This window comes from Aythya ferina (assembly GCF_964211825.1).
Source record: "Aythya ferina genome assembly, chromosome: 8".
Lineage (NCBI taxonomy): Eukaryota > Metazoa > Chordata > Aves > Anseriformes > Anatidae > Aythya > Aythya ferina.
This window is the reverse complement of record NC_140304.1, coordinates 17,165,367-17,179,131: the sequence shown is the minus strand read 5'-3', so window position 1 is coordinate 17,179,131 and position 13,765 is coordinate 17,165,367. Positions and strand designations below refer to the sequence as shown.

Below are 13,765 nucleotides of genomic sequence, written 5' to 3'. Positions count from 1 at the left end.
AGTCCTTGTGCTTTGAACTAGTTAGATATAAATACAGAGCTAGCTGGCAAAGGTCTGTTCAGAGGAATGGGAGGCCCCAGATAGAGTGGGAAGTACTCCCAGTATCCTAAATAATAGACACTCTAATACAATTATTAAGCCTAGTGTCCTCTGGGGAGTACTTGGATTAAAGGATACCAGAGTGATACAGACTGCTAGGGGAGGAAATATTTCTTTTTAAGAGGTAAAATGAGGGGGGAAAAAAAAAAGACTGTAGAGTGAAAATTAAGGAGACAAATCCCAATAGTCAAAAGAGGTTTATACTGTTTAAACATACCGTTACAGGGCCATAAATGGCATATGTGCAGTATATCTATAATCAAAGCAAAAAGAAACAGCAGAAGGCAAAAAAGTTAGGTTTGTAAATGGGAGGTTCTGAGAGCTCATGTAATCAAATCGTTAGATTTCTTATTCTGGGAACTGAAGCTTGCTAGAAAAGAAGTACATGAAGTACAGCAAATAATTTGGGCATGAGGGGGAGGATTTATAACAACTAGCTAATAGTATAAATAATGAATTTGTAAATGTATCGAAAGTAAGAAGCTTCTTATGGAGAATCAGGCCATAGATGGAGATGAGTGCAGTTAGAAAAATAAGAATTTTGCTAAATCAACCCAATATGAGTTTGTACTATGACTAGCCAAATTAATTACTAAACCTTAGGTGAAAAAAAAATAAATATGAAAGGCAGAGAAGGCAATCCTTTGAGTGATGCTTTGTATGAGCAGAGAAAGAGAAAAGAGAAAAGTGTGTATGCAAATGTAAAAAAGATGTGAGAAACCATCTTTTCCAAAAAAAAAAAAAAAAAAAAAAAAAAAGAAGGATGAAATCAGTGAGCTCCCCCTTACTGTCTTCTCCTTTGCATGCACACTTACCTATTTCCCTTTGAAGCAATAAAGGAACAAGGTCCCATTATTTACAAACAGCGCAATCTCAACAGCATAAGCAACTTTTGCTTCTTAACGTGCCCTGGCAGCCAGGAGGGCCAACGATATCCTGGGATGTGTCAAGCACGGCATCGCTGGTCTGTCGAGGGAAGTGATTGTCCCGCTCTACTCTGCATTGGTGTGGCCTTACCTCAAGTACTGTCTGCAGTTCTTGGCACCACAGTACAAAAAGGATGTGAAACTGTTGGAGAGCCTCCAGAGGAGGACCGCGAAGATGGTGAAGGGCCTAGAGGGGAAGATGTATAAGGAGCAGCTGAGGTCACTTGCTCTGTTCAGCATGGAAAAGAGGAGGCTGAGGGGAGACCTCATCACAGTCTACAACTTCCTCATGAGGGGGAATGGAGAGGCAGGGGCTGCTGCATAATCCAGATCTATCTCTGGCTGAAGTCACCAGCTTGTCCTGAAGCCCAGCTGCATGTCAAGGTCAGCCCTGTTTGACTGTGGCTTGGGAGGACTAGTGGGGAGCCATCGTCCTCTTGAACCTCAAATGCTTCTGGAATGTTCCCTTTCCACCATTTTTCATATACTTAGTGCCATGAAGATTTTGTTATGAAGCTTACAGGGTTAAACATTTTGGTCTGCTGTTTTATGGTGCAGTATATTTTGTCACTGTACGTACCCATATCTGATGTTTCCTGGATATATAGGCCTTCTTTCCTCAATCTTCCATAACTTTTTGTTGGACAAGGGAGTAATAATTTTTATTAGTTCTCTGTAGGCACTGGCGTTGATTCTGGTCACAAGACAATGTAAATTGGGAGAAATGGAATTGACGTCAGGAGAATTATCCACAGTCAATTTTGTACTTGTGCAATGTCTTTTTATATGATTAAAATATTTATTCTTTACAGAAAGTTTTAAAATTGTTCAAATGTAGCCCTTGGACTCCACTCAAAGGTGAATTTTTTGGAAAGTTTGAGTGAAAACATTTCATCCATGTGTAAGTATGAGGAAAGTGGAAAACTATTTTTCCCTTTCATAAAGACTTTTTGCTGCTTTCTTTTGAACAGCTCTGCAGTAAGTGTGGCTAAGGCCCATATGCCAAAATTTGGCATTGAAATAGCCATAGCTGTGAAGTGTCTTAGTTTTGGCTTTTGATTTGACTGAGTTACGGGCTTTAGAAAATCATGTACTCAGCATGAAAATGAGGGTTTTGTTTCTTCCTGCAAAGGTTGTGAAAGGTGCAGTCAAGAAGATTGGCTGTGAACAAGCACCTGAGTGGCTGCACAGCACAAAGGCAGAGAAAGATAGTGCTTTGGAGCAGGAGGAATGTGCTGGACCTAAGAGAGGAGCAGAAGGACTCGTAAAGTGTTTACAGCCAAAAGTAAAGTTTTGGTGCGCTTTGTGATGTGTGTTACTGAGATTTGAGTGTTCCTGCTCCTACATGTCATTTCCAAAGAACCAGATAGTTTTCTGCACACTAAGTAGGGGGCAGGTTTGAGATCAGACTCAGAGATGTTGCAGCACTACTTACGCTCCTCTTGAATCAAAAGGTTCAGGATATGTGGAATATAATATGCCAGTGTTTCTCCATATGGTGTTGTAAGTGGTGTTTACTCGTGATGTGACGGTTTTGCAAGCACCATTGCTTTGCGTCTTAACAAGTGGAACTCTATGCACTCCTGCGTGGAACAGATATGCTACCAAGATCTAAGATTATACAAAAACATCCCATACCCTATTGGGCAGCATAGTTTGTGAAACAGTGCATGCTTATCTAATTGCAATCACGTGAAATGAGAGGTCAATGGAAGGCCGCATGTGCTTCCTTAACTACATAATTTTTTGACTTAGCATTGGTAATGAGGCAGCCTTATGAAACATTAATGTAGTTTTATATGGGAGCTGTGCTGTATTTCCTCTGGCATTTTACAATGAAGCTGGTTAATATTTCCAATTACTTGAAAGCCTCCATTCTAGTGTCAATGAAGACTGAGCACGATGAACTTGTATATCTGGTTCTTTACTGAGCTGCTACTGCATTGTCACATCTTTTAACACTGTGCAGGGCAAGCATGGAACATTGTTTTTCGCTTTTTGCAGAGGAGTACGGATCACAAAGGTTGCAGCCAGTGAAAGATCAGGCATTTGGTGTGTAATATAACGTTTCTTTGATTAGTCAGTGGTTTGAAATTCAAATTTAATTTTTGATCCCAATAATTTTTCTTCCTGGTTGACACATAGTAACAGTGCATCTCATTCATTTAAATAATATAAGTATGCAAGTTAATTTATTTTCAAATGAGGAAGACAGAGGACCTGACTTACCTCTATTACCCTTTACATCAGCACACAGTATGCGCAAAGTACTACTGCTGTACTGATGGAAATGACTGCATGCGATGTGTGCCAGAGAGCTGCTTTGTGATGTAAAGGACCTTTAGTGTAGGTAGGATTGTAGCACGTGGGATGTTACGTGGATCCAAAGGATTCCCTGGCAAACTGTAATTGACAGGAAAGCAGGAACTCAGGTGTGCCCAGTGTAAAGGAATATTACCAGGTGATTTTCATATGGTAGCTGTAGTGAAGAGCTCTCTGCAGCCAAGCTACAGGTCAGAGACCACAGTCATTAAAACACAATATGAGACTGGTTTGTGTTCACATTTCTGTAGTCTCTGCATTGTGTAGCTTTTGTGGATCACCTGCATGTGAATTTTCTTACCTTTTAAAATAGCTTCAATCTTAAGAACTGTAGTCTGCAGCACCTGGTAGTTATCAAATTGAGGGTATGTGCCATAAGCAGAAGGCATGGACTAAATGTGGTTATAAAGAAACCAGACCAATAATAATTAATGAAATAGCATTAATAGTATTAATAGAAGCAGTATTTCCTTTTGTAGGCATGCACTTCTAATGCACAATTCATCACAGGGGTGTCTCTTTGTACATGCTTTATTCTCTAGACTGCAATACTTTCTATAGGATGAGCACAAAGATTGTCTCGTGAAATCCTCTCCTCCGATTAACAGTTGCACATGTTTAGGTAGTGCCCTTGAAGTGGTAGCCATTGCTGCGTTTTTTTTTTTTTTTTTTTTTTAAGGTAATATCCAAACAGTGTTTAAGGGAAATTTCTAGCATATCCAACATGCAAACAGTTATAGCTCTGGCACAACTAAGCACCAGGGAGTGCAAACTGCTTGAGCTGGCAGTGCCACTAACAGGAACACAGTGAAACTTATGGTTTTGTAATGCAAGGGGTGTTTGCCCTTTTTTGGAGAAATACTAAGGAAACAGCTATGTGTTTTAACTTCCCCTCTCCCACTGATGATAATTTTCCAGTGACACTAATTTGCATGCAGGGCTCTGGTACCTGGCTTCTTTCCTTTTAGGCTACACGATGCATAGCTTTTCACGCAAAAGCTGCCTGGTGCGATTCTTACAGCACCTGATTACTTTGTCCTTTTCCTTTGCTCTCCTGAATGTTTTCCTTTTTTGGGTATCTCTGACTTGTGTTTCCTCTTCTCCTTCTGCTAGGCCCCTAGTAAAAGCAGTAAGACTAGCTGTTCTTTATTTCCAGCTGGTTTATAGGTCTTTTGTTTTGTCTTCTCATGAAAGCGCCTGCGTGCCAGCTGTAGGAACAGCTGAAAACAAGGGAAAATCATCACTGTGTGACTAACTTATTTCTCTGTGGACAGTCAGCAAGTTCTGGACTGTAAGTGGTCAATGATCTGCAGTTTGAGAGTTTTCCAAGCCCCAAAATATTTCCTTATATAACATTTCCCTGTGAGAAGCGTAAGGTTGCGTTTACAAGTGGATTTGTATTTCTTGTTGCAACGGGGAAGGAATATACGCTTAGATCTTTGAGAGGAACAACTCTGATTCAGTAGAAAGGGCAGACACAGGGCTTGATTATGACAGGAATGTAGCTATTGCATGCAAACATGATTTGGAAAGAACCAAATATTTAACACAATGTTGGCCATGAGTGTTTTTCATGAGTGTAGATCAGTTTCATGATTAAAGCCTGCTGAAAGAACAAAGCAGCAGTTCTAGTAACCTAAACTGCAGGCTGTTCTTCAACTTCTTCATGCGTCCTTCTGTCCTTGAAACCTTTACAGAACATCTTTTAGATTAATCAGATCCTGCTTTGTCTTCATGTTTTCCTGTGCATTCTGATCCCATCTCCTGGTCTAAAATAAGCTGTTGAACACTGCATAATGGCCTTAGAATGCAACTAATGAAAGTCAAGTACAATGTACACCTTTCTAGCAACGAATAATCAGTGTTTGGATGTAAGGTACATTTTTAGGAGTCTAGACTGAGCATACTCATTACTCTCTACAAAACCAAAATAAATACATATATATGCATACACAGACATGCATGTTTTGGTAAAAGCTAATGACAAAAGCTTCGTAGAGTATGGAGTTAAAATGGGCCCTTCCAAATTTATAGTCTGCCAGCACAGTATGCTTCATTTACTTTGAAAGACTACCAGTCTGAGAGAACTTTCTTATACTTCACATAAAAACATAGTTGGATCTGTGAGAGCTGATGATATAAATACAGACAAGATCTGTAAGAAGATGAAGTATATATACATATAATTAAAACATTGTATATAATATGTAGAATATATATTAACTTGACCTCCTTGTTTAGCTGGAAGGTAAGTAAATGCTGTGGCATAAGAAAGGTACACCACATTGGAAAACATTGTTCCATACCCCGGCAGTTGCTTTAAAGAAGATGCCACCCAAACCTACAAATATCCTTTTACTGAATGAGACAGTTATTAATAAAATGCAGACTTCCAAGAAACTAGAAAACTGCAAATATTACAGTTGGCAGATGATTTGTATAACCAGTTTTTCACTGAAAATCTGCTGAAAAATTGATTTATGGGCTTTCTGCAGTGAAATGTTTGATGTAATTCTTGTGGGGAGAAAACTCAGTCCCATGGTGGATTGAACCTACAGCTCTTTTTGAGTTCAGGCTCTAGGCTCCAGTCCATCAAAGAATCTTAAAACTTTAGTTCCTTTGATGCAAACGTTTCAGGTTATGCTAAGGTAAAGCCAGCACTGACATGCTTTTCCGAGCTGATACATGCAATAGGGACTAAAGTAAGATGAAATGAATTTGTCAGGCTAAGTTGTGCTCTGTGATGTCCTGGTCCTTTGCTTGCAGTTTTACACTCCGAAATAAAGTAGTTAATGCAGTTTCCAGAAGCTTCATCGTGCAGACTGACTTAGGGGGATAAGTAAACAAATAAAAAAAACTAGATTCCAATTTCAATCAAGCAAATACTGACAGCAGTTTCCACAAAAGACACACAATTTTAATACTATTGGTTTTTTTTTCTTTGCCTCTTCCTCAAAGAGCAGTAACTCTTAATGTAGACAATGATTTTTTTTTTTTTTTTTTTCCTCTAAGTCAATTCCGATATTTCTCTCCCTGATCAGCTGTCTGAGGACACGACAGAACCAAATATCCCACTGTATATGTATTATCTTAAAGGCTCACTCTGAAATCTGTTGAGCTGGGAAACAGCTGCTTCTAAGATGTTTCTACTTTTATGCCTGAGTTCACTGTCCGTGACAGCAAAGGGTGGATGATGCTGGAAAGACCCAGATAACAACACTCTGCCTTCTTTGTGTATCTGTGCTTAATGTTACAGAGTCTGGGTTGCTAAAACTTACTTGTTGCTAAAAATTATTTAGAAAATAGTCAACTCTAAGCATGACTAATGACAATCTAGTTAATAAAAAGGGTAGCTTTTTAGCTACTTGCTAGACTAGATGAGTTAATCTGGTGCTCCTTGCTAAAAGAGCCTCTGTCACTTGACAGTGACCAAGAGGATTTGGAAATATCATCCGTGAGACGGCTTATGCCCTACCTCAAATTAAAAGTGCTGAGCTTGTCTCTCCATAAGACGGTGTTCCATAAGGACCCAGTCTGAGATTTTCAGTTCAGCAAAAGCTAAATTGGGTCAAATATGTGAGCTTATTCCAAGTGTATGAACTTGCTGCCATTTTCTTGCTTTTAGAGAAATAGTTAGAAATAGTAGCTGGTTTTTTTGTTTGTTTGTTTCTTTGTTTTTTATTGCCATCCAAAGTTATGGTTTTGCACTAGTGCACTTACTGTGGCACCTGAACATCATACCGTGAAAGAACTTTCATTTCAGTACTGGGTAATTATTTGGCTTTGCTGTTATATTCCTTGTAGCTGGATATCCACTTTCATATGCTAACATATGCTTGTCCTATTCAGCTGCAATTTGTTCTGAAATGGCTTGCATGCCTGCTGGGCTAGCTACATGAATTCAATGCAGACTCCTTTTTTGCACCTAAAAATTATTATGTGGAAAACCATTTGCGAAGTCTAAAGCATTCTAAAGGCTGTGTGCAGTTTTACAAAAGCCAAGGGACTTTGGAAAATCTAGACTTCAATTTGTGTGCTACAGTGAATTTTAGATTATTAAGTTTGTATCTGCCTCAGCACATTCTGGATCACTTCAGTATTAGGCAAATAAACTAAATGCACAGCCTGTAGAATAATCAGATCCTTTCACCCGTAACAACGCAGCTCAAGCTTAGTTTCATTGCTTAAAATACTGTTTCTCACTTTCATATGCTTCCTCATGTTAGCAGCTGTAAGTGTCTCTGAACCAGCATAGTTCCTGAGATAACTGGTAGTAACACTTGTGTGTAAATGTTAATCTGCTGCTTGTTGTAGCTAATGTTGAGGAAATCTGAACTCTCTGGTTCAATTCTTACCTCTTTCACTGACTTGTACAATTTGTAAGTCCAAAAAAACAAAAAAACAAAACAAACAAACAAACAACACCACCAACAACAACAAAACAAAGATGCCAGCTCAAGAGGCATTTTAAATTAGTGTTCTTAAGGTGTTCTGAGATCCTTCTGTTACCATGCTGATGTCTACAGCTATTGCTTGTACAGGGAAGACAGTCATGGTATATGCAGGCTGGTTTGTGAACAAGGGATGCCCTATTAGAAAAATAAGGATGTTTTGGTTTTAACCTTTATCAAGATGGGAAATAAATAGACAGTAGTCTGTAATTACAGAATCAAGATCAAAAGTTTTTCTTGTTGAGTAGCTGCCAGGTACATCGGAGGGAGGCTGAATTGAAAGAACTGTTTTAGGTGGCTGTCTCTTCCTTGCACTAGTAGGTGATAGAAGCACCAAGGCCTGGGTCTCACGGGGCAGCACCCCAGTCAGTGCCTTTGTGCATATTCCTGCTGGTGTCCAGCGGACCTGGAGAATGTCCAGCCAGCAGCCTCTCAGAGGGCCATGGCTTGCTGTGATGGCAGGCCTCATGGCTGAGCAACGAGGAGAGGCTGCTACTGTGTGTTATTACTTTGCAGGAGTAGGAAAAGGTTTTTGTTTGTTTTTGGTTTGTTTTTATTTTTTTTTAAGGTGAGACAGGTGGAAAGAGTCAGGATTTGCTTCCTGACGTACAGGTCCAATGGGTAGGAATTCTTTCCCCCTTCTCATTTCCCATCACCCTCAACCTCATCTCCCCAGACAGGAGCTCAGCCCTGCTCCCCTACATCGCTGACCACGATGCCCTCATCTGCTCCGTGTTCCTCACGACCCCGCAGTTTATTGCGCTCGTTACACTCCTCCTGCATGGCCCCCGGCCTCCCTGTCGCGGGGAGCGGCTGCAGGCTGGAGGGCTGCGGAGGGCAACACTCGAGCAGCTCCAACATCCCCCCGGGGGACTGAGGCATGGGCAGGGCCGGACCTCAGCCCTCGTGGTCCCCCGGTTGCCGCCCCGTGCCCCCCCGCCCGCAGTCCCCTGTATCCTCCCCCCGCCCCGGGCCGTTCCTGTCAGGCGGCGACGGGCGGGCAGCGGCCGCCCCGCTCGCTTCGGACGCGGCTCCCAGCCCGGGAACGCGAAGCGGCCTCAACTTTCGGGCCGGGGCTGCCCGCCATAAACAGGAAGCCCCTCGGCGGGGCCGGGGCTGGGCTGGGCTGGGCTGAGGCGGGGCCTGGCGCTGCCGCCTCCCTGCCTCCCTCCCTCCCGCGCCGCGGAGCCGAGGGGCCGCACGGCTCGGCCCGGCCCGCGGCGGCGGCGGCCGCTGACAGGGCGGAGCGGGGTTGGCGCCCGGCGGCAGCGGCAGCAGCAGCAGCAGCAGCAGCAGCAGCAGCAGCAGCAGCAGCATGCCCCGTCGAGGCGCCCGGCGAGAAACTGAGAATGAGATTTCTGTGGAGAGCTAAAATGGTAACCGGGAGTCCTTCACCCCCCGCGGGGCGCCGCTGTCAGTCGGGGGCGGCGGGGCCGGGAGGGAGCGGCCGCTGCGGGGCCCCTTTGTACGGCTGGTAGGCCGGGAGGCGAGCCGTCACCCCAGCGCATGGTAAACTTTGGAAGACGTTGGGCTTTTTTTTTTTTTTTTTAATATTTATTTATTTATTTATTGCGAGTTTTAAAGCCTCGACTCCGTAAAGTTTTTGTAGCTTGAAATAATAGGTTTTGGGAAAGGAAACCGCGGGTGCTTTGGATCTCTCCTGTCAGAAGGAATAAAGGGTTGCTATATTTTAGGTGCTTGTTAGCTTCAAAGTTTAAAGGCTGTCTGCGTAAGTAATTCAACAGTTTTAAAAAGCGCAATTTCTGCCGTAAATGAGAGGCCAAAGAGATTAATTGCTTTAGAAAAGAGGGGGTGGGAGGGAGAGGGAAGAGTGACTGCTAATCAAAACCAAACTATTTCCTTAGAAAAGACTTTGTACAACTATTTAAAATATGTGCTAGTCTAGGAAAAATAGCTAAATGGAAAGTCAGGGTATCTTGATACCACAGGAAAGGACAGCCTGCCAAGAATATCTCCAGCGTTCCCTCAGTCTAAAAGTATCCTGTGCTGCTTCGATTGTTGTACGTACTTTGTGCAGCCTGTCTGCTGCTCTGAGCTCTGTGTGAAGCAACGGAGCACCTGGTATAGATTGTGGTTAGCAGAAGAGGAGAAAACCTTCCTTTCTCTCTCTCACTCCCTTTTTTCTTTTTCTTTTTCTGGCAGAGCTCAATTCAGGACTGGGGTGAAGAAGTAGAAGAGGGAGCTGTTTACCATGTCACCCTGAAAAGAGTGCAGATTCAGCAGGCTGCCAACAAAGGAGCAAGATGGCTAGGGGTAAGTAATGCTGGCGCAGTGGCATTTTGGCGTCGTGGACTTTGGAGCCTGCTCCAGGGAGCTGAATTCCACATGAGTTGCTATGATTTTAAGTTTTTGCACTGACTGTTCTCAGCATTTAAAATGAAAAACAACACTGATGAAGTTGTCCATCGGGGTTATCTGAAGGAGCTCTCTCGTGTTGGCTTTTCCTTTTTTACTAACGTGTATAAAAACGATTTGACCAGTTGTGACCATGAATCAGATGATACTTAATGCAGAAATAAGGATCTTAGCTTATGGCTTGGTCTTAACAGTTATTTCATAGTGGGCTGTGGCTTATTTCTGCTGCTAGAAATCCGGTGTGAATGCCCTAAACAGTCATGGTGTTTTAAATAATGAGAGTCTCTCAAAAATTAGCAGAAACTTCTTCAAAATTTAAGTGAATGTGTGTTTTGGTCTTATTTCAGTGTTGCGTCTTCAGGCAGATGAGATGTTTGTATTTCCTTTTACTGGTCAGCATTTCTGCAAGAAGTACAGATATGTGCTGGTTTTCAAAGGTATATTTTAAAGCACAAAGGTTTTGTGGAGAGTGAAATAAACTTACATGCAATTAACATGGCATGCTGCTGAGTGCCTTCCCCTTGTCAGGCCAAGTTCCTGGCCTCACTTCATTGGAATCAGTGCGGCTGTGGCAGTTTGAGCCAGATCATCAAGAGGTGGCTGTAACTTTGGTGCTATTTTATGTTAATAGATTTTCATCAGGGTCAAAGGCAGTAATGTAAAAGCTTGGTTTGTGCTAGCATCCAGGTTGGTATTGTAAAGACTTTTAAAACTACCCAGAGATTTATATCAAATAGTTTGCTCATGAAGTTCCATGACATAAAGTGATACGGAGATGCTGAAACCATGGTCAAGAAAGATAAGCAGATTTTGTCCCGCATACAGATAGAGCTTAGAATTTCCCTTTTCCATATTTGCAAGAAGTACACAGAGTTCTAATCAGAACAGATAATTTCAAATCTGCTTCCTTTGAGTGGCAGATTCCCCATCTCTGCCTTCTGTTTTTACCAGGAGGTGGGGGAAAATATTAGAAAGTATTTTTGAAGTCCTGTAAATTTTCCAGCAAGTGGTTTTGAAAGAATCGGAGATCATTGTGAGTAAACTTGTGTCTCATAAGCATACTTTAGAAAAGTAGTATTTTTTCCTGTTTCAGAGATGGTGTTCCTTCTGTGTGGCAGGAGGTTGTGAAGTCTTGGTCATAGTCACAAAGTGAGAGTGTGTATGTGTTCCTCAGACCAACACAGCTGATGATACTTATCTTACTAAGAGGACAAGGGACTGCAAGGTCACGGAGATGACTTTTGACTTTCTGTGTGTAGTGCTAGGTTCTTCAGGTCAGAATTGAGCCCTCTTTGTGGGGAATGGGCAGTGTGCCAGAAGTCTGCACCTGTTCTGGGCATAAATGGGTGACTTCAGCTTCTAAGCTGGCGTCTTTCATGAGCAATAATCTCATGCTCATTATTTAAAAATATTTTTAAACATATGGGCTTTTTGTTTCTCCTAAGCTCTTCAGAACATAAAATATTTTAAGCTATTTTTGTGATCTTGTTTTATTAATGGCTTTACTGTGATCCTGAGGTCAATAAATAGCCTATAACCCAGAACGTTATTTATGAATAGGCTTTCCTGCCTCCAGCAGTTTTCCCTTGAAAAGCATAATTGTCTCTTTTATAATTGTCATCAGGTGATTTTTTTATTTATTTTTTTAATCTGGAGTTTACAGGGTTTTATGATGTTAATTTTTTTCAATGGTTTGGAATTCATAGCACTTAATTAAAAAGCTGTTGGATGTATCAATGCTGGTCCTTTTTGATGTTGCTGTAAGTCAAGCTAAGGTTGAAGATTCAAGGTCAGCTGAAGAATATGGGAATAGTGTATTTGCAGATCGTCAAGTATGGAGCCTTAATGGTAGTGAATATAGTAACTCTGTTACTGATTATGTGTATGCATGGATTAACTTTAAAAAACAGTGACTTAGTGTCAGTTTGTATCCTGCAAAGGCCTACTTACTTTGACCTTCTTGAGTCGCTGAGGTTCTGGTGGTTTACCGTAGCAGGTCAAGTGCCCTGTGACTTGAAAAGCTGAAGTTCTTCAGAAATGTCAGTGTTGCATGCAGATATTAAATATTGTGTGGTATCAGAGCAGGGGTTTGATCCAGTGATTCCAGAGTGGATTGATCGTAGTGGTGCTGCATTTGTAAAGTGCTTGGGAGAGTTTTCAGCTGAAAAGCATTAGATGGTAAATTACCTTACATGTCTGAAAATTTCATACAACAAGTGTTAAAGGGAATATAAAAGGCTTGATTTTTTCCAAGCGTGTTGGTGCTTATTTCCAATCTTTAATTGCATAAAGTCTTGAAATCTTCCATAAATACATTCTTGTAGAGGTTCCGGTAAGTGAGTGACCCTAAATTTCTTATGTTTCAAGAAGTCTAATAAATTTCTAAAATTTTCCATCCTAACAAACCATCCAGGGTTCTTGAAAGACAGGCCATATTTCGAGGGAACAGTCCGCTTAAAAGCCAAGCGTAAGGTTACAGTTTAAGTGCTGTGAACACTTGCCTATTTAAAGGCAAAAATGTCTATTCAAACTTCTATAATTAATAAAAAGAGGAAATGAACAGCTTGCGATTTACACAGTCATCAGCAGTTCCATAACTTTTGAAACTGTGAAGCTTTTGTATAAACACCAAATTTCTTAGCTTTAAATTTAATATTAGACATCAAAGGATGCCAATAACTACTATTTTTGTCACTAAATACCGAGTCACTAAACAGTTAGTGAAGGTTAGGATTTTAGGCACTACAGTATTAAAAGAGATTGGAAGCCCTAGTAATAGCTCAGGGCTGTGATAGATGCTGCCCAAAAGTGCTAACCTGACCCAAAAGAACTTACTTAGTAAGTATCAAATGAGGCTTGTCTGTACACATATGTTATGTCATCTGATGGTTGGTATCCAAGGCAGAGCTATGAATTTCCCAGCAGTCTGATGATGTTTTTCAAGTTATTTGTAAACATCAAGGCAACACAGAGCCATAAGAAAATTTCCAAAGCCAAATGTGGAGATGTTTAAAGAGAATCCCTCCCAAGCATGAAAAGTTCAACAAGAGAAAGGACAAGGACATTTTTTTGAAAATGAAGTGGGTGTAGGTGTCTCCAGAATAGACCTGTGGTAGGAGGCAGGGTCTTCAGCAAGATGGCGTGGAGACTGGGAGCAGTGCATGAAGGCTGTGCAATCAGATTGATTTTTTTAAAATTTTTTTTGTGTGTGTGTGTGTGTGCAAGAGAAGGAAGTAGAAGAGGAAAGGGAAGAGAAGGGGAAGTAGAGAGTTACATAGGTGGACAGCATGGTCAGGGCAGGATGCGAATGCTTTCTGCAGCAGCCTTTTGAGTTGGTGTTCAGCATTGTTTTGAATGGGATTACATCAGACTAGAGAATAAGGCGTATCAGTAACTGGATTAGAAGGTTTGAGAGTGCAGTAAAGAATCTTAATGATATGGCTAGAAAGAGAAGGTTGTATTTTAAAACCATGACACAGAAAGAACCCAAAGCATGAGATCCGGCTGATGTCTGAGGTTGTAAAGACAGCTCACAGGGAGGCTAGCACTGTGCATGTCAAACAGAATGGTGCTCTTGTCCGTGAAGAAAAG

At 41.5% G+C, this 13,765-nt stretch overlaps 2 protein-coding genes across 4 annotated transcripts in view; one reads left to right on the top strand and one right to left on the bottom strand.

The window, feature by feature from the left end:
* The window catches only part of LOC311440447 (uncharacterized protein), a 378,092-nt gene that overhangs the window by 209,836 nt on the left and 154,491 nt on the right, over positions 1-13,765 (bottom strand). The gene's annotated exons all lie outside the window — the stretch shown is intronic.
* RGL1 (ral guanine nucleotide dissociation stimulator like 1) overlaps positions 8,841-13,765 on the top strand; it is a 76,025-nt gene continuing 71,100 nt past the window's right edge. Inside the window, exons 1-2 of one of the 3 annotated variants that reach the window (XM_084527381.1) lie at positions 8,841-9,174; positions 9,962-10,072. In XM_084527381.1, the coding sequence (XP_084383507.1) occupies positions 9,148-9,174; positions 9,962-10,072 (138 nt within the window). In that variant the 5' untranslated portion in view covers positions 8,841-9,147. The other 2 variants (XM_084527382.1, XM_084527383.1) reach the window with 2 other exon arrangements.